The 26,535-nt window shown below is 42.5% G+C and overlaps 1 protein-coding gene across 1 annotated transcript in view; it reads left to right on the top strand.

The window, feature by feature from the left end:
* Positions 1-26,535, top strand: part of LOC112267184 (kin of IRRE-like protein 3) — a 194,691-nt gene that overhangs the window by 154,691 nt on the left and 13,465 nt on the right. The window contains exons 5-10 of the mRNA XM_024445376.2: positions 1,215-1,365; positions 9,451-9,556; positions 20,040-20,188; positions 20,356-20,483; positions 21,098-21,224; positions 25,985-26,085. Of these exons, the coding sequence (XP_024301144.1) occupies positions 1,215-1,365; positions 9,451-9,556; positions 20,040-20,188; positions 20,356-20,483; positions 21,098-21,224; positions 25,985-26,085 (762 nt within the window). The remainder of the gene's footprint in view (positions 1-1,214; positions 1,366-9,450; positions 9,557-20,039; positions 20,189-20,355; positions 20,484-21,097; positions 21,225-25,984; positions 26,086-26,535) is intronic.

Here is a 26,535-nt window from a genome sequence, read left to right as displayed (position 1 = left end):
CATTGTGACATGCCTTAATATCTAAGGGTTGTTGCTGTTACATATATATATATTGTCACCTTTGGCGAACTTACAGAGATGATTAACGATGATTAAAAGCCTGTTTCAGAGGGTAGCTGTCAACTTTCCTCCCACGTGAGTCATAACCTTGGTTTGAAAAGTACATAAAGTACATCCTCAAAGGAAGTTCTCATCAGAGCTCCTCATAGTGCTGGTGTAAATAAAGGGTTTCATCACAACCTATTTGTTTGTGAATTGAGTAATTAAATTGTGAATAAACTATAGAAAAATTGCAGAGGAGCATTTTGTTTTGCAGTTATAGTGGGACACACACACACACACACACACACACACACACACACACACACACACACACACACACACACACACACACACACACACACACACACACACACACACACACACACAAAGCATCAAAGGAGATTATATAATGAAGAGCAACATGTCCTAACTTGGCCTTTGCCTGACATGTCCTCTATAGCTGGACCTCTATAAGTGAAAATAAAACCGATTTCTTTGCTCATATCATAGTGTGGAACCTGCAGAGCCAAGAAAATAATTTGATATTGGAAGAGATTCTACTGTGAATCCCAGTAGTTTATTTGTAAAGCTAACCCAGGGTTCGTGTAATGGACAGTATCTTTGTATAGAGCACCAACAGAGTATTATTTGAAGCAGTATCAGTCTTGGCTTTGTGGTTGGCCACACAGTGCCCCTGGCATGGCCAATTTGTTCTGGTGGGTGAGCGTGCACTGTGGCATGGTGGTTATAGGGCACCCACAGTCCTCCCTGAGCACCAGGCAAGGCAGAATTGTACCGGGCAGCCAGATGGCTTTCACAATGCGAGTAGGGCTGCAGCTCAGAGGATGAGCACTGAAAAGAAGATTGATTTCCTTTGTGGTGTATGACAAGCCATGCGCCAGAGCACAACTCTCCAGTCACACAAAAGAGGGTCAAAAACAGATTTCTTTTCTCGGATCAATCAGCCTTCGAGCAAGACTACAGGCTTGAGCATGCCAGGGGTTTACTTGTCTGTGTTGTCCACTGGGGCATCCAGGGCATTCAGGTGAATTTCTGCATTTGCGTTCCAGGCCTTGAGTTTAGATTTATGGTGTTATTCAGAATGTTCCACTCTCTCCACTACCACGTCATCGGTGAACTCTAAACTCTTTCCTTTTCTCTTTTCCTCTCAGACACTACTTCGTGATGGAAGGAGGGAGAGTACGGTTAGCACCCTCTACCTGTCTGCATCCAACATCGAGACAGGCCAGCAGATCATCTGTCGAGCATCTAACAAGGCTGTGCCCAACGGCAAAGAGACCAGCGTCAACATCGACATCCAGCGTGAGTTTCCCCTCCTCTAAGGCCTATAACCTGGTCCCTGACAAAATGTTGGTGTGCCCCAGGGTATTTCCCACCACAGTATCAGCCCCTGACTCGATGGATAATATGTTTCTCTATGTTTACCATTTCTACATGAAAGAGGTATTTTTGAGCACAAAGAGGCCATTTTGACAGTTGCAGTTATAAACATCTAGATTCATTGGAATAAGCTCTGATGCATATGCTTAATTGGTTTTGCATTTGTTGTGTGGGTTGGTATGAGATCACCTTGTTGTTTCCAGTAATGAAATATCACTAGACCCGTCTGTCTTAAGTGAATGGGATTTTTTCTTTGCTCCAACAATCTTTCCGCGGCATTGTGCACATATCCCTGGCTCTTTTATTTCCTCTCCTATGCTATAAATCTTTATGATGAGAGCATGCACAATTCCTCTCCAAAATAGGAAAAGTAAGCCCAGCGTGTAAAACACATTGAGCTTCAATTGTCAGAGAATCTTTTTCGATCAAGAACTATTCACAGTACGAGTTTGATTCTGAACAAAGGGATTTCGCATCAGCCCCCTTCAACACCATTAAGTACGACTAATAAAGCAGAAAAGGCTATTTAGAGATCCATTACAAGTGACGGCTCCATTCTTTTCATTATGTACACCACGAGAGGCGCATTCCGGCTCAATGCCAGCATGCAGGCGAATGGAGGCGCCGGTATACAAATGATTAACAGTTGTTGGTGTTTGCATCCCTCGCAGTTTGTTCTAATGTTTTTGTCATGCAAAGTGAGAGGAAGTGTGGTGTGATTGCGTGAAACGGAGAGTAGTGAGGAGCTATGTGACGATGGCTCTTCCCTCCACGCTACAAACGGGGTTCCTGTGGTCGTGACACAAGGCTTAACAATGGGAAGGAGTAGTTGCTAACAAATAATCCCGGAAAACGATCTTTGCAACTTGCAAAACTGGGGCTTCGACTACAGCTTTTCACAGGGTGAAGAACAAATGAGTGTGAGCAAGAGGAAATTGACTACCGTCATGTTGCGTCCCACTCACCTTTTGTGTTACCCCAGGCCTCTCACTCACCTTCTGCCACTCTCCACCTCCACCTCCACTCTTGGCATGTGGACAGGTAGCGAGGCTGGTGTTCCTCACCTCTGTCTCCGGTGCTCACGCTGAGATCCACACTAATTAAGCCACACAAGAAATAAAAGGCACTTTAATTTATGTTTGAGTCATTGGTGCAATTTAATAACTTCCGATGCTGACTCATTTGATTATTGGGTTCATGCCTCGGCGACTGGGTATGAAACGCTCAAAATACACTGTTGAAAATATCATTCAGAGGAACATGAGAACGATGAAAACAAAGCTTGTGTGCAATGAAATACATATTAGGAGGTGGATGGTGAAAGTTTAAACACTTGCTAGAGCTTATAAACTTAGATTCCAATGAGCATTTATAGACAGCCTGAAGACCACTTGAGTGTGAATACAGACAAATAATTTTCTAATAGAGGAAGTGTGCAAAGAGAGGTATCCATCTGGTTTCCAATTGCTACAAGAGAAAACGGGTGTTGAATGAATAAATGATGGAGCGATTGGCTAGGGAGAGAGAGGTAGACATGCACCCTCTTTCCCCCCAAACCTCCCGTTCACAGAGTAGTCACCACAGAGGTCCTGTTCACCTCTCTACAGGGGTGCAGTGTGTAGGACAGGGGGCAGTAAATATTGATGAGAGACAGCTGTCTGCTCACAGAACAGGGAGGTACCCGGGGGAGTGAAATAGTGGAGAAAGGACCTAAATAAATACCTTTCCAGACCTTTCACACCGAAATAGACACACAGAAATGTAAGACTAAGTCAAGCCATTTTGCAGGAGGATGCAAATTCCAAATTATTATTTGTTGGCCCCCACCCAGTACCACCAGATCAAGGCTAAGCTAAGAGAATACATGACCATGTTCCCTTCAACTCTTGAGGGTTGCTTTAAACTCTTCTCAAAGCAAATATTCCATTGGGCCACACACAACATTCAGGCCTGAATGGCTAATTTAGTAGTACAATTGCTGTGTTACCGAAACAAACTCAAGATGAAAAGCGTGGAATAACTTACATTACAGCCATTTGTGTAGTCCATGTCAAGTACTAAGAAAAAAATCTATGCTTGTTGCCTTTGTGTGTTGTATCTCATATGTTATGACTGGTGAACAAGTGTTCCCAGGTACCTCCAACAAAGGCTGGCAGGATCGATGCCAGTTCCAGGTGAATGAAGGCTATTAGTCCTGCCTAGGCTTTCATGAAGGCTAGATACAGTACATAGTCTTTGAGGTGCTGGTGAAGCAACTACACATCCACACACCATGTTTTAGTTAGTCTGCTCCCCCTGCATGGAATTCTCTCTGGAACGCTGAGTATTTATCAAATCAAATCAAATTGTATTGGTCACATATACATGGTTAGTAGATGTTACTGCAAGTGTAGTGAAATGCTTGTGCTTCTAGTTACGACAGTGCAGCAATAACTAACATGTAGTCTAACAATTCCACAACAACTACCTAATACACATAAATATAATTTAGGTTGTGCTTTTGATGTATTTATCTATTTCAATGGAGGCCAGTTACAATGGGAGAGGAGAAGAGAGGATCATGGTGGAGAGGTTTGATAGTGATCTTCTGTCACAGATACAGAGTAATATTTTACGGTCATGAAGGCATGTGCCTGTGTGTGTTTCAGAGACGGGAAAGAAACAGAGAGCAAAAGAAAGAGAGAGAGAAAGATTGTCTTCAGTAGCCTAAGTACTGACAACAGAGGAAATGTTTCTCTATGTTAATATGCTATTGAGAAAGAGAGGAAATGTTTATTTATGTTGAAATGCTATTGAGAAAGACAGGAAATGTGTCTTTATGTTTAAATGCTTTTGAGAAAGAGAGGAAATGTTTCTCTACTGTATGTTCAAATGCTATTGAGAAAGAGAGGACATTTTGCTCTATGTTCAAATGCTACTCAGAAAGAGAGAAAATGTTTATCTATGTGTAAATGCTATTGAGAAGGAGAGGAAATGTTTCTCTATGTTTAAATGCTATTGAGAAAGAGAAGAAGGATGTATGTGAGCACTTGGGTGCGTGTGTCTCCACGTATTAATTTGAGTGATTGTCTCCGTTCCCTTCATTTAAATTTGATTCATTGGATCTATGTGATACTGTCAGCTACAACAAAAGTAATACTTGTTTTCATAGTTTTAACTCTGTGGATAACTTTTATTTTGGCCACCTTTCCCTTTTAAAAGCCTTAACTCTCTCAGTCTAATTTTGAGTAATCTAAACATTACCCCAAAACTTTACTGCACAGCATAAGCCTGTGTCAAATCCAATACATTTTTGGGCACTATTTCCCTTTATCACTTCAATGTGTTTGTGAATTACATTGGCCTCAGCATTTTCAGCTCAACACAAGTTCATACAGAGTTATCTGACCTGGAGGGTAAGCATATTAGTATCTAAACATGCAGGAGACAGGAGGCAGGAAGAGTTCAGGACCATGGACAGAGTGCAGACTTTAGTTGTGCGAGTGAGTACATTAGCTCACTGTAATTATTTGATAGCAGAGAGTTAGCCCATGGTTCTCTCTTAACTACACCATGACTTTGGGCATTCTTTATATTGTGCTCTGTAGACTTTTTTAGGGTAGGGCAAAGCCTGAAAATCTCATCCTCCAACTCTGAACCAAAGACAGCATATAGCGAGCCTCATGATAATATCTTCAGCCTGGCTGGCTATGTGTTTATCTGTCTGTTGAGCTGCGTCCAACATGTGTGAACGGCATCCCACACACAAGGGGTGGGGTGAGAGTTAAGGCTAACGCGTTTGCATTGCAAATAAGTCGAGCAACGGCAAGGTAATGCCATTTGTTGAGACTAATCAATAGAAAACATGCAGATGTGTGGTGGGGGAGGATTTGTGTTTGTTACCCAGCTCCTCTTCATGCTCTCGTTGCCTAATCGAGCACATAATGACAAATTGATCTGGAAAAAAGAGAGGGAAACATGGGTTGGAATTAGTTTTGGCCGCTAGTTCGAGTATGCCAGAGGTGTAATGATTTTATCATAAGGACTACAATTGGGAGCAGTGGCTCAATCTGGATTAATTGTATTGTTACTTTCATGTAAGGTTTTGAATGGAAATCAGTAGCATCTGTACCATCACTCAACTAAGCTATGCCCACCAGCCTCAACTGTTTTCTCTTCAAACTTTTGAAAGTAAACCATGTGTCGGATCTGCTGTTGAACCTTCCAGGTATACTTGAAAATGTAAAAAGCCCAAACATATGGCCTACAGTCAGAATGGCAAAACATATGCCTGCATTGTGTGAGTGGGTAAATAAATGCATGGTGTTGGCTTTGTGTGTTAGTCAAGCCGTGAACCTGCAGTTGTCTGCCCCTGTGTGCCCGCCTCCAGTAATACACTGGGCCAACCAGCAAGCTGCATCAATATCCGTATTGCTAGGGATATGCCACTGCCCTAGTTGTGAATAAACAGACTCCCCATCAGAACCAGCCATTGCTCCTGGAGGCTTATCCTCATGGAGGAACAGCTGTGCACCCAAAGAGAGTTGAAATTGAGCTTTAAGAAAGGGAAGAAAGCAATTTACGTTGGCACCATCTCTGGGAAATCTAGAGAAGTTGGCTGATTGTTCAAAAACGCCATCTGCTCCTTTCTTTGAACTTCCGATCAAAAGCTGTCAGCAAACTACACTGTCTTCCTCTTTTTTTAGCCATGCTGTTGTTGTCACCACCACTGCCATCATTACCAGCGCTGCTATTCCCAGCTCCCCTCCCACCATCTCCATTTCACTCTCACGATGAATCTAACTTAGCGGCCCTGCATTTTGATGGGCCTGTCGCGTGAAGCCTCAAATGAGCTCACTCCCACTCATGCATTTATACATCAAAGTGACAAACAGACTTCTTTATTAAGTGGCTGTGTCTGTCTGCATGAGGGTCAGGGGGCGACAAATTGGCATCCAGAGATCCCATCCCAGAGTCCCTCTCATCGGGTGTTTTGGCGGCCGTCACTCCCTTCCCCCTGTTCTCCAAGGACAGAGCTATCCAAGCAGAAGAGCCAAGTCACTCATTTTATTCACTTACAAAAGTCATAATGGCATCATGCCTCAACGTCTCATAAGCGAGAGACAGTCGGGTGCTTCTCTCCTTCAGGGAGGGTCAGTCTTCACAGGATGATTGACTTGAAAGAACTACCAATCAGTAATAAAATCGACAGCATTGGGCCAAGATGCCCTCAGACCTCACTAGCAGCTGAACATTTTTAGTTTGGTATTACAGAGTCTAAGCATGCTATAAGGATAATGTTGGCAAGGTAGTAGGCCCATGGAAGAGCTCCCACCACAAAGCAAAGTAGCAGGGTAGACTGCCACCACCTCTACATCTGCCATTCTGCCTCTCTGCAGTTCCCTCTGCCTGCCAATTTGTCCTCCTAATTAGCTGGTCTTCCAGGATCCAGCATGTTGTTCCTACCTTCAATGGCCTGCAGGAGACCTGGCGCGGGTGTGCGGGTTGTTGTGTGTTTGTAAGGAGGCATAGTGTCCCAAAAAGTCAAGGGAGCAGATGAGGGGTAAGCATGGCACCTGGACCACCCTCCCTCTTGGGTGCAGTGGCAGCTGAGCTTGCATAGAGCAGCTGCACAGTGTATTTCCCCTCCATACACACGCACACACACACACACACACACACACACGGATGTATGCACACTTGCGCGCAAGAACAAACACACACACACACACACACACAGAGGGATGTATGCACACTTGCGCACAAGAACACACACACACACACACACGGAAACACACACACATCAAGGATCTGTGTGGCTCAGTTGGTAGAGCATGATGCTTGCAATGTCAGGGTTGTGGGTTTGATTCCCATGGGGGACCAGTAAGGAAAAGCAGGCACTCTACTGTAAGTTGCTCAGGATAAGAGTGTCTTCTAAATGACTGAAATGTAATCTTCTTCTTACAACATTGGGAGGATTGGTCTGAGCAACAGCAATCTAAGTGTTCTCTCTGCTAGTGGCTGTGACACTGTAACCGCTGAATCCAAACAACTGGGCCCCTGGATGCTACATTAGTGTAATTGCACATGGAGACAGGACACCATCCAAATAGATGTTTGCTGCACCTGCACCAAACACACTCTAACCCCTGGGATCTCCCTATTTCTCTCCATGATAAATCAACTGCCATTTCTGCTACTTTGCTGATGTGCCTAAGGCTCTCCAAATGACATAACGACAGATGTGTAATTATTCTACTTTCTCAAAGTTTAAAGCTAGGGAGGTCTAAGGTCTGGAGAGTCTTTGGACCTTTCCAGTTTGAAATAATGATGTTTGAACATCTCGCTACACATTTCTATCATTCCTCATTCATGTATTCGTCTGTAGGCTGTAGGGTCAAGCCAAACTTATCATTGGAAACAACATCATGCCGTGGCAACTGCAATCATAATTCTGCAGATTTATTTTAGAAATAAAGTAGTCAAAAGTTGACTTTATGTATCGTGAATGATGGTGAGTGAGAAAGTTACACAAGGTCAAAGATCATGTTAGCATGCTTTGGGGGTGTGTTCTTTGACCCTCAATAACTTCCTCACTCATATTTTTTCAGAATTCATTCAGGATTATCTGTAGTCATGGTAGCATCCACATTAATGTAGAAGTGTTTAGAAACATATTCTATTCTTATTTACAATAAAAGTCTCTCCAAAATGACACAATACCTTATAACATTCATTTTCTATTGGGCACAAAGTATGCTACAGTATGGACATGGGACCAAATACTAAACTCCTTAGGGGTGTCAATAAATTTGACCTCTACCTTTTTGAGAAAAAAAAATCCCTTGTTAAACAAAATCTCTTTCTCTGAGCAATTCTATGTATAAAATAATATAATTTCCTGCTTTTATTGGCAAACAATAGAGCTCCGTATTATGAATTCTTTATTTTATACAGTCATTATTGCTCATCTTTATCAAGGGTGTCAATAATTTTGAAACCCACTGTATGTAGATATGATTAGTCATATAATTTATGGATATGCACTCATAGAAAGCTTCCCTCTAGCTTCCATGCCACCCTCTTTCCCAGCAGAGTTAGATTTCATCAAGCGAAGTTGAATCAAGGACTTGATTGAATTAAAAGCAATCTACATAAGATAGATATGGAAACGGCTTGGACACTTGCCACAGTAGACGTTAAAAGGCAGTAGTCCATTTGGATTGAAGCAGCGGACATAGAGAAATGCGAGAGGAGCCAAGCTCGTTGCTGCCGTGTTCCATTAGTGATATCAGACAACCTTTGAGTCTCCCCATGACGTTCAGCGATGGGGCTTATACTGAAAGACCATTGTTTTTTTAATCACTCAGACTGCCAGTGTTTGATGAGGCTTTTTGTCCCTCCAAACCCTTTACATACTTTACAGGCTATACCATTGGCCCTTTCATAAATGCTGGACTTCATTGAAAAAGCTTGCCTCATTTGAAATGTTTAATCTGAACATAAAGGAGGACCAAAGTGGAGGATTAACCATTTGCCTTCAGAAATGAAAACAGATTAAAATGTATTTTCAAAAAGAATGTTATACCTTTGTCATTTAGATACATTTAATTGCTGTTTATTGAATTAACATAATCTATGTGTTTGCTATTTTAAGAGCAGTTTTAATTGTGTCTCAGTGTTTATTCATTTTTGCAATTATAATGGAGTGCTTAGCAGGCAAATCACTGTTTCTATTAATCCTATTTTTTCAAATCGCCAATTACTGAAAAACTCATTATCAAGAGTTGCACTATTTGCTTTGATTTCATGTGTTTTTCTGCTATTTAATGTCTCTAATGAAGAAAAAAATAAGTATAGGTAGTGTATTTCCGCACCTGTGGTAACACAAGTTACTGTAGGGGAAATATGCTGGTATATGTTCAATTAAAATGGCAAGCACGTTTCTGCAACCGTCCTAGATTACTGTAAGGCTGTTACGGGGGTCTTTTCTAATTGGTTGTCTGTCCCTGGTGTGTGTCCATTCAGATTTGCCACTTGTCAATCTGTCAGTGGAGCCTCAGCCCATTCTGGAAGGAAACCTGGTTAAGTTCCACTGCTCAGCCAAGGCTAACCCACCCGTCACACTGTACAGGTAAGATGACCAACAGTTGAAGTCGGAAGTTTACATACACCGTAGGCAAGTACATTTAAACTCAGTTGTTCACAATTCCTGATAATTCCTAGTAAAAAGTCTCTGTTTTAGGTCAGTTAGGATCACCACTTTATTTTTTAAGAATGTGAAATATCAGAATAATAGTAGAGATAATTAATTATTTCAGCTTTTATTTCTTTCATCACATTCTCAGTGGGTCAGAAGTTTACATGATGCCAAATACTAACTGTGTGTATTGTCCTAAAATTGTTTAACTTGGGTCAAACATTTTGGTTAGCCTTCCACACGCTTCCCACAATAATGTGGGTGAATGTTGGCCCATTCCTCCTGACAGAGCTGGTGTGAGTCAGGTTTGTACGCCTCTTTGCTCGCACATGCTTTTTCAGTTCTGTCCACACATTTTCTATAGGATTGAGGTCAGGGCTTTGTGATGGCCACTGCAATACCTTGACTTTGTTGTCAGGTTAAGTCTATATAGGACTCGTTAAACTGTGGATATAGATACTTGTGTACCTGTTTCCTCCAGCATCTTCACAAGGTCCTTTGCTGTTGTTCTGGGATTGATTTGCACATTTCGCACCAAAGTACGTTCATCTCAAGTAGACAGAACGCGTCTCCTTCCTGAGTGGTATGAAGGCTGCGTGGTCCAAATGTGTTTATACTTGCGTACTATTGTTTGTACAGATGAACATGGTACCTTCAGGTGTATGGAAATTGCTCCCAAGGATGAATCAGAAGCTTCTAAAGCCATGAGATCGTTTTCTGGAATTTTCCAAGCTGTTTAAAGGCACAGTCAATTTAGTGTATGAAAACTTCTGACCCACTGAAATTGTGATACAATAACTGTAATAGTCTGTCTGTAAACAATTGTTGGAAAAATACTTGTGTCATGCGCAAAGTAGATGTCCTAACCGACTTGCCAAAACTATAGTTTGTTAACAAGAAATGTATGGAGTGGTTGTAAAACAAGTTTTAATGACTCCAACCTAAGTGTATGTAAACTTCTGATTTCAACTCTACTTATACTGTACATGCACAACTAATGTATGTCTGTCTGTCTCCACCCTTCTCTTATGATTGTCTGTATCAGATTATTTTCACTCTGAACTTGGTTCCTTGAGAAGACTTTTAACATGCTGTCTGGGAATTTTACTCTAAACTCCATTAGTAGTCTCTAAATGAGAAATGTATCATAGAAAATGAGTTGTGGGCCAGACATCCTGCATTATGCAATACCCCATAATGAGAAAGAAAAACACTGAAACAAACTTCATATGATATACAAAGGTCCTCTGATAGATGTTGCTTATAGCAACACTTCAGTGTTGATGGTATTAATCACTGTCAGAGAATTCTTATGATGCCATGACACTATTAAATCTCTCGGCGATTTGGAAAATATTCACAGAGAGCTATACCGAGGAAAATCTAATGACACATGTCTGTTGAAATTATTTCCCAGTCATGTACTTAGAGGCCAATGAATGCATTGACTTGCATGGCTTTTGTTTTGAGATATGTTGTCTATATACCCTGAAGATAGATACACTATGGGGAGTGGGAGAACAGCTGGTATTGTGTTGTATCTGATGAGGTTGTCAAGGTTACAAGGTCTCATGTTAAAAGGGCGACATGTGAGTCAGAGTACTGAAGGAGGGCTAGTGGACATTTGTGTGGAAGGAGTTGGTTGATCTTCTGAACCTACGCTGAACCCATGTCTTATTCTATTTCGCAACACTTTTTGAATTCTGCCTGACAACTGCAAGCACACATTAAGAGACTTGATTTGGAGCACTGAGTTTTTCAATTCTCACAAGAAACATGAGATAGAAGTTATTTACTCTCATGAAATCTCACTTAGTCCTTGAAGAGGTGTAATGCCAAGGTGATTTGTCAAGACATGCTTTTCTGTGTGGGTTTTAAAACCAAGGGAAGAATAAGTGGAACAAAATCAATAGCGAAGGGAATTACCTGGCCGAAACTGAGCATGAAGCTGTATTGGGAAATTAAATGGATCTACAACACACTCACAGGTGGAAAAACAGAGACATTCCTTTGATGGATTCTGCCCTTTAAAAAAACAGATATCAAAGCAAACAAGACTTGTGTTTGACTGTACAGCTATACACCAAATGCAGGTCTTCTGCTACCATCACTGTGGAAATCAGTCTCTATTGCAGTGGGACCCAGATCATGTCTACATTGAGACGACTTTTCCTTTGGCATGGAAAACCATGGGAGAATGGATTGAAAGAAGGAGAGGGGTTGAACTTCAGGCTGAAATAGGCACTCTCTAGAAGGATTTCACTAGTGTTAGGATCCAATACCACTTTGAGTTGAGTCAATTTGCATCTGAACCCACACTTCACTTCTGTTCGGAGGACTGTGAAATATATAACCTTTTTCTAACATGCAACAGTGCAGATTAATTTCTGATTCATTTTAGCACATGTTCTCATGAAGAACAATAGGTTATTTAATCTCCAGTCTGCCTCAGTCCACACGGGGGAGTGTTGGACTGTTTCTGTCTCCCAGGGAGAGCTCTCCACTGGGGAGTTGACTGAGGAGAACCCCCCTTGTCCCCCGGAGAGAGTTACAGCAGTGCAGAGCAGGAAGCTAGCGGTGTGGTGTGACCGTTAGTCAGCTCTAATACACCCTGTCTCTGGAGATCAGATATGGAACAAGGACAGGGCAGGCCTTAGAGTGATGGCCTCTCTGCCAATCTCCCCAGCCCGCCACTCTGCCATCCCATTCTTCACTTCAATAAGCACTTCACACACAGACAGAGCCAAGGTAGCAGAGGAGGAGTCAATGACATGGTGATTTCTATTCTCCATGATCTGCTGTGATTGGCCGGTCTAAGAATCTTGCTTGCAAAAGAGAATGGAGAGCACTAACCCTGAGACAGATATCTCTTAGGCAGAGCCAGAACTCTAACTCCTGGGGGGAGAACATGTGTCTCAGGGATAGTGCTGAGTAGAGTATATATATTTTTTTCGCTACTCAAAGCAGAGGAGCTCCAGAGAGGGACACGACAGAAGAGGAGTTACAGGTCCCTCGTCTGCTCATTCTACCATGCGACAACAAACACATCCCTCTCCACACCCACCAAACACCATCACCAATTCTCCCCCCAGTTTAACAATTATGATGTTGTTTGTCAGTTCTATCATCTATCTTTTTCTCGTCTGTGTCTCTGAAGCAGCTAATGAAGAAGTTTTACATCATGGCATTTTCCGTCAAGTTGTCTGTGGGCACCGCCACTGTTTGTTTTCCCCTGTGACTGGCTTTGTGCCACCCAGTGCATCCAGTCGACGAGGAGGACAGCGAGAGAGAAAAAAACAACAAAGCAACAGGCAAAGCAAATGAAATCCATCTTGTCTACACTGCTGGCATAAACACTTTGGCTGTACACACTATCTTGACTGGTGCCATGCCACTAATGCCAGTAATGTTTTAAAAATATACATACAGTACCAGTCAAAAGATTTGACACACCAACTAATTCAAGAGTTTTCCTAGATTTGTACTATTTTCTACGCATTCAAGGGTTTTTCTTTATTGGACTATTTTCTACATTGTAGAATAATAGTGAAGACATCAAAACTATGAAATAATACATACGGAATCATGTAGTAAACAAAAGTGTTAAACAAATCAAAATATATTGTATATTTTATATTCTTCAAAGTAGCCACTCTTTGCCTTGATGACAGCTTTGCACACTTAGCAATCTCTCAACCAGCTTCAACTGGAATGCTTTTCCAACAGTCTTGAATGAGTTTCCCCATATGCTTAGCACTTGTTGGCTGCTTTTTCTTCACTCTGCGGTACAACTCATCCCAAACCATCTCAATTGGTTTGAGGTCGGGTGAATGTGGAGGCCAGGTCATCTGATGCAGCACTCCATCACCCTCCTTCTTGGTCAAAAAGCCTTAACACAGCCTGGCGGTGTGTTGGTTCATTGTCCTGTTGAAAAACAAATGAAATTCCCACTAAGCGCAAACTAGATGGGATGGTCTATCGCTGCAGAATGCTGTGGTAGCCATGCTGGTTAAGTGTGCCTTGAATTCTAAATAAATCATAGACAGTGTCACCAGCAAAGTAAACACACACCATCACACCTCCTCCTCCATGCTTCACGGTGGGAACCACACACACGGAGATCATTCGTTCACCTACTCAGCGTCTCACAAAGACACGGCCGTTGGAACCATAAATCCCAAATTTGAACTCATCAGACCAAAGGACAGATTTGCACCCCTCTAATGTCCATTGCTGGTGTTTCTTGGCCCAAGCAAGTCTCTTCTTTTTATTGGTGTCCTTTAGTAGTGGTTTCTTTGCAGCAATTCGACCATGAAGGCCTGATTCATGCAGTCTCCTCTAAGCAGTTGATGTTGAGAAGTGTCTGTACTTTAACTCTGTGAAGCATTTATTTGGGCTGCAATTTCTGAGTCTGGTAACTCTAATGAACTTATCCTCTGTAGCAGAGGTAACTCTGGGTCTTCCTTTCCTGTGGCGTTCCTCATGAGAGCCAGTTTCATCATAGTGCTTGATGGTTTTTGTGACTGCACTTGAAAATACTTCCAAAGTTTTTAACATTTTCCGGATTGACTGACCTTCATGTCTTAAAGTAGTGATGGACTGTTGCTTTTCTTTTCTTATTTGAGCTGTTCTTGCCATAATATGGATTTTGGTATTTTACCAAATAGGGCTATCTTCTGTATACCACCCCTACCTTGTCAGAACACAACTGATTGGCTGGAATGCATGAAGAAGCATTGACATTCCTCAAATAAACTTTTAACAAGGCACACCTGTTAATTGAAATGCATTCCAGTTGACTATCTAATGAAGCTGGTTGATAGAATGCCAAGAGTGTGCCAAGCTGTCATCAAGGCAAAGGGTGGCTACTTTGAAGAATCTCAAATATAAAATATATTTAGATATTTTTAACACTTTTTTGCTTACTGCATGATTCCATATGTGTTATTTCATAGTTTTGAAGTCTTCACTATTATTCTAGAATGTAGAAAATAGTAAAAATAAAGAAAAACCCTTGAATGAGTAGGCGTGTCCAAACTTTTGACTGGTACTGTATATATATTTTTTACCTTCATTTAACTAGGCAAGTCAGTTAAGAACACATTCTTATTTACAATGACAGCCTACCAAAAGGCAAAAGGCATCCTGCGGGGACAGTGGCTGGGATAAAACATTAAAATACAGGACAAAACACTCATCACGACAAGAGAGACCACAACACTACATAAAGAGAGACCTAAGACAACAACATAGCATGGCAGCAACACATGACAACACAGCATGGTAGCAAAACAACATGGCATCAGCACAACATGGCGGCAGCAGCACAAAACATAGTATAACATTATTGGGCACCGACGAAAGGACAAAGGGCAAAAAGGTAGAGACAACAATACATCACGCGAGGTTAGCCGCAACAGTGATGTTCTACCATGCTGTGATTTCGTTGCCAGACGAACAGACGTCCTGGTTTTATTTGAATTGTAAGGCACCAAACTGACAGTCACATCATCTCTGCTCATGTCCCCTACTTCATGGCATACAGTATATTGAAATGTCATTCACAATGTTTTGAAACTATAGACAATGTTTTTGTTCTCCCTTCTAATATTGGGCATTTTGTCATATTATGTCAAACAAAGAGACATTTCTGTGTAATTTCATAGACACATTTCATTCAAGAAACATCAGAGTGCGATTTGATCAAAGCATTGTTATGAAAGTCTCTACTTTCCATTGAAATAAGTATTTTGATATATTCAACATTATGAAAATTCAAATGAGCAACATAATCTGTGCCGTGGTGTACTTAACCATGCCGATAATAATAATAATTGATTTGATATGTTAATGACATAGATAGCTGTTTAATTTGATTTAATTCAGTTTACCATTGCTATCCCCTTAATCATATCAGTGAGAGAGAACAAGGTTGTTCTTTCCTTGGTACACACTGATTTCACTGTTATTGCCACACACACACAACACACACACACACACACACACACACACACACACACACACACACACACACACCCTGAGGCATACACCTGACTTGCACCTCATAGTGTGACCTAAATCCCTGAATAGGTCCCGGTGGTAAGTGAGCTGTTGAGTAAGTTCTCGCTGGCCACTCTGCCCTCCCAGAGGAGATGCAGGTGTCTGATGGATGCAGAGCTGGCTATGTTTAGACTCTCTTGGATGGGGACCAGCACACCAGCGGATCTCTCACACTCCCTGCAGGCACTAGCATTCTGTCTCTGCTCTCTCTGTGCACTGTGGACCTCCCAGCCCTGGCAGCCTCACACTCCCTGCAGGCACTAGCATTTTGTCTCTGCTCTCTCTGCATTGTGGACCTCCCAGCACTTGCAGCCTCACAATCCAATTGGGAGAGACCTGCTGGACAACTTCTGTGCTTCACTCACTGTAACTCCTCCAGTACTCCAGCGACCCTACACTCTCAGTCACAGCCTGTGGAGAGTCATTCATCATTCGACACTGAGATTCAGAGGGCATTGATGATCGCTGTGATCACCAGCACATTTATTGACATTGTCTAGTGAATTCTTATCTAATATTCATAGACAGTGTGTTGTGAGATTTAGAAACCATCATCATCATTATTATAGTCATTATCATTATCTTTTATTATATATTTTGTGTACAGAATTGTTTTCTTGAGGGACAATACCTACAGAACGCTGTGTGTAGCTTACTGCAACTGTAATAATACCTTTTCCCAAATCCAGCACATTCTCCTCCTGGATCAATTACATAAGGAAGGGACAGATGAGCCAAGCATACCCATCTGCCTTCATTTTTTTATTTTTGGAAACACAGGTGTCCCTGTGCATATTAAGCTGACAGTGCTCTAAGCCACTTCATTTCTCACACAGTGAAAAACTAGCTCCTACAGTGTGGAAACATAGTCTCCTCGGCAGCACAATGTGCAGCAGAGAATATCAACTGGAGCCAATTAGAAAGGTGCTTCACTTCACTTGCTGAATGAATGAGGTCTATTCTCATTTAAATTAAACTACTCCTATCAAGCATAGGCCAAGGCTTCACTCATGGATAACAAATGAGTCCCTTATCCCTGGAATACTGCAAGTTCCCGATCCCTGGAATACTGCACAGTGCACCCTGTGCTCTTGGGTGTGAAAATAGATCCATGTTATGTGACAGCTAGAAGTTCAAAGGTTATCTTCGCCCATATCAGCATGCAAACACATCTCTGTCTGGGTAAGGTGAGAGGTTTAGGAGAATATAGAGTTGTATGTCCCAAAATACCTTGTAAATGTTCCAGAGAAGAAGCCCCATACATCCACTCATGCCTTGGCTCACTTTAATAAATGGTCCCTGTCTCCCACAGCAACAGGGAGCCATCCAGTATGGCATGCTGAGCAAGACAGAAGTGATGACATAAGAAAAGTATTAACCCAGCAGTTGAGAGAAAACATCCCTCTGACAGATGCCTCCAACACAAATGGATGTTCTTCGCCCAATCCTGTGTCAATTGATTAACATCAGGTGCCTTTATGTGCATACAGTATGTGTCAGCCGGCATCATTAGTGGGTACTCTACTGTCGCGTCTTTGGCATCATTAAACTGAAGACTTATTTTTATCAAATAAATTCTCTGTAATTATTATTATTACGTGATTAAACTAACTTAATAATCATGTAAATGTAAATAACAAGGAAGTCGGGGCAGCAAGGAAAATATTTAGGTTACAAAGTTAGAATTTTCCTAATATAACTTTCAGATATTTTAATATCTGATCAATTACTCTCCTAATTACTGAATTATTATTTACCTCACGTTAGTCTCATTCCAAACGTCGTAAATTGTTGGCTATCTGCACAAACCCAGTCTTCACTATGAATCATCCATATATCAATTGTCTTAAATCATTTATTTACTAACTAAATAATCACAGGGATGCATAAACAAACAAACAGTAGATATAGTTACAAGGAAAATATAGCGGCGTTTCCCTAGTGGGATAAACCGGTATTGCGGCTTGGTGGACAAAAGGGAAGTGGGGGTCGACTGAGATAAAAGACACTACAAAGTTGATAATTATAACAATTGAAATGCTAATCCTTTGCACATGAACACACACATTCAGGAATAATTTTAATCAATATATATATATATTTACGCTCAGTGTGTTGTTGTGATCTCTGTTGGAAAGTTTGCATCTGTTGGAGAGTTTGTCCGCCCTCTCTCTCTCTGTGGTGGTTAGAATAGATAGTTCAGATTAACATTCAGCAATGTTGTTTCGGCGGTTGTCGGTCTTCGCATTCAATGGTACCGAATTCCTAGCTGCAGACTAGTAATTAGTATCAAAGATTTGTTCTTATTCTGTCGGTATCGATAGTCTCAGAGTTTAACCACGCGGTATGGTTAAGAGATTCAGCAATCTACTCAAACCTTAACTCCCTCTGTGATGAGGTACTGGTCTGAAACCTTAGCCCTCTCGTGGTTATCGAGGTAAGCTGGTCTGAAGATAAATTCCCAAAGTGAGGGTTATAATCGGAAGAGCAGAATGCGGCTGTCCCATGACACCAGATCAATGTCTGTATTCATGGGGCGGGCTAATAATTTAGTTAAACTCCAAAGGGAATTGGAGTTTCCTTCATTAAACAGTTTAAAATCACATTTCATAATTTCACAAGTAGTTTAATCTTACTCATTCATTTTATACAACAATTAGATGCAAGCCTCACAACTGAGACTCTTGTATTAACAGGGTTATGGTAATGTGGCTGTATTGTCTCTCATGAGTTTCACAAAATTGTACAAAATGGACCAGTTCGTAGCTGGCTACTTCACCGACCGTTTATACATTCTCCAGAACATGAATATTGTTTAGTTCTCAAGTTTTGTGAGGAAGAAGAAGTTCCTTTGTTCTCTCTATGAAAACTCTCTCTTATACTCTGGCCATGAGGAGAGAACTCCTCAAGGAATTTATGACCTGCCTAACAGAGCCTGGTGTAGGGGGAAGAGAGAGAGGGGGATGGTGCAGAGAGAGGGAGGTGGTGCTCACTGTACCCAAGAGGGCAACATCATGACACTACCATACACTATGTGTCAGCTGGCATCGTCAGGGGGGACTCTACCATACAGTACGTGTCAGCCGGCATTGTCAGGGGGGACTCTACCATACACTACGTGTCAGCCGGCATCGTCAGGGGGGACTCTACCATACAGTACGTGTCAGCCGGCATCATCAGGGGGACTCTACCATACAGTACGTGTCAGCTGGCATCATCAGGGGGACTCTACCATACAGTACGTGTCAGCTGGCATCGTCAGGGGGACTCTACCATACACGTGTCAGCCGGCATCGTCAGGGGGACTCTACCATACACTACGTGTCAGCTGGCATCATCAGGGGGACTCTACCATACACTACGTGTCAGCTGGCATCATCAGGGGGACTCTACCATACACTACGTGTCAGCTGGCATCGTCAGGGGGACTCTACCATACACTACGTGTCAGCTGGCATCGTCAGGGGGACTCTACCATATACTACGTGTCAGCCGGCATCGTCAGGGGGACTCTACCATACAGTACGTGTCTGCAGGCATCATTGGGGGACTCTACCATACGGTACGTGTCAGCCGGCATCGTCAGGGGGACTCTACCATACAGTACGTGTCAGCCGGCATCGTCAGGGGGACTCTACCATACAGTACGTGTCAGCCGGCATCGCCAGGGGGGACTCTACCATACAGTACATGTCTGCCGGCATCATTGGGGGGACTCTACCATACGGTACGTGTCAGCCGGCATCGCCAGGGGCGACTCTACCATACAGTAAAAATCAGCTGGCATCGTCAGGAGGGACTCTACCTATTTGTCATTTTGTGATTAGTTTGTCTAAGCCACTTTGCACTCTGTTCTGCTCTGCTCGTCGTAATGAAGACCGTGCTGTCTGCTCCCCCAGTCACTGAGATGCTTGTGACGTCACAGCATGAATGGCTGCCACAAAAACATGATGAAGCCAGCAGACAGCCTGCACAGGAATGATTTATTCAGAGAACAATGTGACATTGACAGGGAGGGAGAGAAACTGTCTTAATGTTTTATCCCACCCTCTTCTCCCCTCATCCTCCCATCCTTCAGACAAATGCCATCCTCCCTCACTGATGACCGTAACTGAAACATTACAAATCAGAAGCAACCCATTCTTCATACTGGTCTGGTGCTAGTACAAATGGTCTTTCCACTGCAGGTATTCTGTGCCCTCAGCAGAGTATTTCCTGACCACCATTAACCAGGCGACCATAGGTCAATGTTAAGGTCAAAGCAAGTTGCAAATAACAGTTCCTTATCAGATCACCCCTCTCATGCAAGGTCTCCTTTCTCTCGCTCTCACACTCTGTGTATTGCCCTTTACTACAGGTGGGCCAAAGGAGGCAACGTGATCAAGGAGTTCTCTGGGGACACTTATGAGGTCATTGTGGACCACTCCTTCTTCACTGAGCCTGTCTCCTGTGAGGTCACCAACCCTCTGGGCAGCACCAACATAAGCCGCAACGTCGACGTCTACTGTGAGTGCTACTAATGTGTTGCTCTTTCTGTGGTGATGTCCAGCCAACGTTATGCATCCTATTTAGATTATAGACATTCTGTATCTGACCGTAAATAGAGTATTCTGTTGTGCTGCTGCTGGTGTATTGACTAGATGCTGACTGGGTGGCTCTCTGTGTTCTGGCAGTTGGTCCACGCATGGCTGCAGAGCCCCAGTCCTTACAGGTGGATCTGGGGTCTGATGCTGTGTTCAACTGTGCCTGGACTGGAAACCCCTCCCTCACAATCGTCTGGATGAAGAGGGGCTCTGGAGTGGTATGTATTTCCATATTCAATGTCTTTCACCATTCATTGTATATGTTTTGACTAGGGGCAATACACTATATATTGGAACAATCAGGTTAGCCAATGCTTTCAATGTCATTTACTTTATAGTGATATATTTTCCACAACCACCCTCATATCATGCTGCCCACAGCAGTAACTTCATTAATTATTCTATTTGATAAACATAAAATATCTAACACTATAGGTAATTCAGGATTCATGTGACCAAGCAGTGCCCTTTGAGCTTAAATCATTTTTTTTCAAAGTCTCATTAGTCAAAAAATCCAGAGAAAGCTAGCGGTTCAGGCTCGTTAGTGCCCCTGCTCCCTGAATCCTGGCTGGAGATGTGTTGAGGTGAGCATAGGGGCATGCAATTGATCTGCCAGCCAGGCTCATTCCTCAACTCCGTATACGTCAACCATCAGAGCCTGGAGATCAAAACCGCCCCTCTCTCATATGAGCCTGGTCCCAAATTGGATTTTAATAATGGAAGAGAGTTGGCCTTAAAGTCGTTAAGAGGAGCCCGGGCTGCTTTGTGCTGCCTCAAACGTGAATGTGACCTCTTGCTGCTAATTCAGTGAACCTTAACCTCCGTGTGGCAGGTACTAAGCAATGAGAACATCCTGACACTCAAGGCTGTGAGGCAGGAAGATGCTGGGAAATATGTGTGCCGTGCCGTGGTCCCGCGAGTCGGCGCCGGGGAGAAGGAGGTTTCTCTCACCGTCAACGGTAAGTGTCATGCAGGTGAGGAATGTTTTGGGAGGTTTGGGGGTCACATCTGCTAAGAAGAAAGTAATTTGTCACTGGTTTACACACGAAAACACATCTTCACACCAAGGACTCTCCAACATCGCAGTGAAAGGAGAAAGTTTGCTATTGGGCCTCAGTCTGTCCAGGTCTTTAAGCTCTGAATAAATCTTTGTGGTGAGGCCATCTCTCAATGTATTTACAATAGAAGAAGGGTTCAAATTCAGCTCTGCAGACATCTCTGCCACAGTGTAGTAGACTACAGCAGAGAGATTCACAGCATCATTGAAACTGCAAGCATAGTAACAGATGCGATAAAATGAATTTCCTTTACACTTTATTTTCCATTATGTTTCATCAGTCCTTATTAAAAAAGACACAGGGATGGATGGATAAATATAGCTAGCACATCCAGGATGTAGCCTTATGTTCCTTAAGACAGGAAATGTGCTTTAATGCAGATTAGATTCTGAAGGAGGTTGGCGTTTTCAGGCAGTGACTGACTAATGAATGTCGGGGAATGGAATGGTGGGAGACCCAGCAACTCTCAGACAAATGACTTCATTAACACCGCTTGGTATTCACAGAGCGCGCATTAGCGTTGCGCCAGCCTTTAGTGGCAGAATTGACACGTTCTTAAAAGGATTTTTTTCTCACCACGTCTGTTTGCATGGGGTGATAGATAGAAGAAAGGATGTTGAGATGAATGTTTAGCTGAGGTATTGTCCTCAACAATATATTGGATATCTTGAACGCAAACGTACAATGTCTGTCGTTAGCGGCGTTGCTGCTAGATTGGGACTGAATATACATCAAGTACCAAACATGACTTATTTTCAAACTTGTACAGTAGCTGTGCATAAAAGATAATGACATGTAAATGCCCCCTTCAGCATTGGATTGCAACCACTAGTGTGTGCTGTGAGATCCTTTTCTTTTCTATCGCCTAGTTCTGGTCAAGATCAGAGCTCCACTAGTATGGAGCAAAGTCATTCCTAATTTACATCTTAACAGTTTTGCTTCATCCCAGCTTCAATTTTTACTGTCTGGACTAGTAAACCAAATCTCTGTTCAAGTTTATTTTTCCATTTCATGTGTTCTTTCTTTTATGTACAACTATCTATGGGGATTGCATTACTTCTGTATACAACACTATACAAAGAGAATATACATTGTTTTCATAAAGACAATATGATAACAGAACTCATAGGACACTCATCATGAAAAATAACAAAGCGGAAAATGTTTACTTGGTCTCTGTAGACTTCAGTCAAGTGTTACCCACTTCTTCATTGGTCTTTGACTTCTCTTTTATGTTCTTATGTTCTCCTGTTCTTCTGCCTCTCTTTCCTCACGGCCTGAATATGTCTCAGACATTATTAAAAAGACACATAATTTTTAAACTTTTGAATAATTTAAATCCACGCTTTCTGAAAACCACAGAAGGGGTCCTCAGTCAAAATGTTCACATTTCTACCCTACCAAGTCCTCTCAGTGAATCCGATAGTCAAGCCGACAAAGTACAAACAGAGTCTTTGAAGTTGCAGCACGTGGAAAGGACTCTCTGACGGTTTGCTGCTTGATTGTTTTAAGTTGTCGTCTTTATGGCAGATGAAGCTTCATCCTCCTCAGCCCTCATCAACCTCCAGTCTATGACATCCAATAGGAACCATTTGGCTCTGACAATGAGAGAAAGTCATGAATGATGACCGTGCATTTTGGGAGACTGCCTTGATCATGTGTCAGAAAGACTGAGGAATACTCAAGAGTATATGCTCAGTGTGGGGGAGTGTGTGTGTATGTGTTTGATGTTTTGCTATTTGCTTCCCGTCGCTTATGCCTGGATCATTTTACCCAAACAATTAAAATCCATGTGTTTAGAATTTGTCAATATGTTCTTTACTCCATTGCATGTCAATGACTCCCACTGTGCAGCAACACAGACAGGAGAATCCTCTCCTTCCCTGGGGACTGGTGTAATTTAATTGTAATCAAACAGCTAGCAGGGGAGGCAGTTTATGTTGAAGTCACTAATGGATACATATTGCTCAACCTAGTTTAACATCCTCACACAGTCAGTCTGAGCTTCAATATTTGTTTGAGTGAAGATATTGTGTTGTGCTTGTTCTTTTGATCGTATGTTCAATGCATCCTGATACATTTTACACACACAGGGAAGAAAAACTAGTAGGTATATGTGTGAATATATGCATGAGATTGGTGGCGGACATGTGTTTTTGTCTCTATCAAAGAAAATATATATTATATTTGAATGAGTGTTGGTTCGTAGAGGTTTGAGTCCGTCCATATTTCCACATGTGTATGTCTTGGTGGGTGTGTGTTTCTGTCTGTCTGTCTGTCTGTCTGTCTGTCTGTCTGTCTGTCTGTCTGTCTGTCTGTCTGTCTGTCTGTCTGTCTGTCTGTCTGTCTGTCTGTCTGTCTGTCTGTCTGTCTGTCTGTCTGTCTGTCTGTCTGTCTGTCTGTCTGTCTGTCTGTCTGTCTGTCTGTCTGTCTGTCTGTCTGTCTGTCTGTCTGTCTGTCTGTCTGTCTGTCTGTCTGTCTGTCTGTCTGTCTGTCTGTCTGTCTGTATGTATGTATGTATGTATGTATGTATGTATGTATGTATGTATGTATGTATGTCTAATCAGATGTCAGGCAGACCAGGGAGAGGGAGCACATTAACACATTAATGGAGAAAGTGGCCCGATGAGCCTTTTAGTCTCCCACAGGACATCTTGTTGTTTAAGTTATTTTTTTCTCTCCGGGACATAGTCTTTATATGCTCAATAAATTAGCATTTAATTCCTTCTCCAAGTGCCAAGACAGACATTTAAAAAACCAGATCAAATGAATAATTCAGCAGAGAAATGCCATTCAAATGGATGTGACAGAGTAACACAGTAACACAGCTCTGAGGTGCTTTGAAATGAGCTGTTGCAAGGAAGCACAAAATGACACATATTTTCAAAGCTCAGACTATACTTCCAACTCTGTTTGGAAATGCAAGACCTGGTCTCGACAAGGTGATGAACAAACGATAACAAAGATTCAGATTGTGAGGCGACCCACTCCATAGCCTCCCCGCCTCTCTAAACAAAAGTCTCCTACCATATCGACTGTGTCCACTGACAGTTGGAGCAGTGTAGTTGTGCTACTCACACCACCCACCAACTCCCTCTCTCTCTGATCACACAGTCTGTACACACACACACACACACACACACACACACACACACACACACACACACACACACACACACACACACACACACACACACACACACACACACACACACACACACACACACACACACACACACACACACACACACACACACCTCCCTATCCTCTGGAGGAGCCACCACACCCCAGTCGTCTGTGGCAGTGAGATAAAACCATCTAATTATATTCCTCATTTGCAGCCCTGATCCACAGAGCAGATTCTCCTGAGTCACTAGCGCTCGCCTTGTGCAACCCGGGAGGAATAGATCTGAGTGTGTTTACCACAGGAGCCCATTCCAGCCACACACACCCACACACTCCCACACACACAAATTATTATGCATGCAACCACACTGACAAATCCGCACAGGTCCACACAGACCGGACCCCCCATGTCAGTCCACAATAGGCTACTAAGACAGTGGTGTTGGGGCATAGTGCTCAATGCAGTGCTGTTAGTTTGCAGCAATCATTCCACAGCAGCAGCAACCTAGCTCCCAGTCTCCTGCATGCAGTAGCATACCAAGACACCATCTGCCAGAATCTCATTAAAATGCTAATTTATTTTAATAAGAGACAGGTAATAAACTGCAATTATGTATCGGCAGAGAGAACGGAAACGGGTTGGATGGGAGTTGGTAGGAAGCTCACCTTCTTACTAATCAAGTTGCTTCCCCACCACTCTATACTTAAACCTCTTAAATCACGAGAAATTGTTTTTTCAATGGCTATTTAAGCTGATAGACTGCTTCCTCTGTTGTTGTGAGGGAGGACTGGAGGTTGTCCGATTGATGGCATCGCTGCGGGTCAAAGTGCAAGACTCTGGAGAGCTAAATTGAATGTGCAGAGACACAGGGAGGAGTGTAATCTCTCCGCAATGACATTTCTCCCATCATGATTACGCCCATATATATGCCTCTCCACTCGCCACCATGGCCCTTATCTTAGTGGGAAAAATCAAGGGCACCATAAATCAACTTTTCAGAATGAAGGCTGGGCCCACATGGATGCCCTTCATACAGCCCTAACATGCCCTTGGTGATATTGTGGAGGTTAGATGAGATGTTCCTATCCACAATGCAATCCTCAGTGCCAGAAGTTCAAAATTGTTGTTTACTGCCGGCATTCCGAGTTGACTGAAAATTGGAAGTATGGTTTTCTTTGAGAAAGAATGCTGTTAGGGGTATACCGCTTAATTGACTGCAGAACAACTTGATTGAACCATTATTTAACTTGGCAAGTCAGTTAAAAACAAATTCTTATTTACAATGATGGCCTACCCCAGTCAAACCCTAACAGCGCTGGGACTCACAATAATGGCATGTTGTAATACAGCCTGGAATTGAACCAGGGTCTGTAGTGACACCTCTAGCCCTGAAATGCAGTGCCTTAGACTGCTGCGCCACTCAGGACCATGAACCCTAAGGAATCTGGAAGTGGTTGATTGTGGTAATGTGTGGGTTTGTGATTGGCCTTCATGGTACAGTGTTGGTATGTTCTCCTTTGTGCTCTCTCCACAGGCCCACCCACCATCTCCAGTACCCAGACACATCAGGCTCTCCACGGGGAGAAGGGGGAGATCAAGTGCTTCATCCGGAGCACTCCACCTCCAGACCGCATTGTGAGTATCACCAACACCACTTCCTTCAAAATGTATCTCTTCTACTTATCTCTACTGGCCACAGCATTGCATGGTATATGGGTTGCATTATGGCCATGGTGCCCTGATAACGTGCCTCTTGCGTTATTAGCATTTGATTAAACCACCTAAGAACACATGCAATACAACTGAGAAGTTGTATTCATACAACAATAAACGGTTAGAATACTATTATATTCATTAAACTGATATCTTTCTCAAATCAAAACAAATCAAATTCAAATCAAATTTTATTGGTCACATACACGTGATTAGCAGATGTTATTGCGGGTGTAGTGAAATGCTTGTGCTTATTGCTACAGAGAAAGATATCATTTTAATGAATATAACAGTATTCTAACCGTTTATTGTTGTATGAATAAGAAGGCATGAAGCAAGGCAAGCTTCGACCCTTAATCTCTCATTTAATGC

Source organism: Oncorhynchus tshawytscha, linkage group LG14 (assembly GCF_018296145.1).
Source record: "Oncorhynchus tshawytscha isolate Ot180627B linkage group LG14, Otsh_v2.0, whole genome shotgun sequence".
In the NCBI taxonomy this organism is placed as follows: Eukaryota; Metazoa; Chordata; class Actinopteri; order Salmoniformes; family Salmonidae; genus Oncorhynchus; species Oncorhynchus tshawytscha.
The sequence above is the reverse complement of the archived record's forward strand: the minus strand, read 5'-3'. Positions and strand labels throughout refer to the sequence as shown.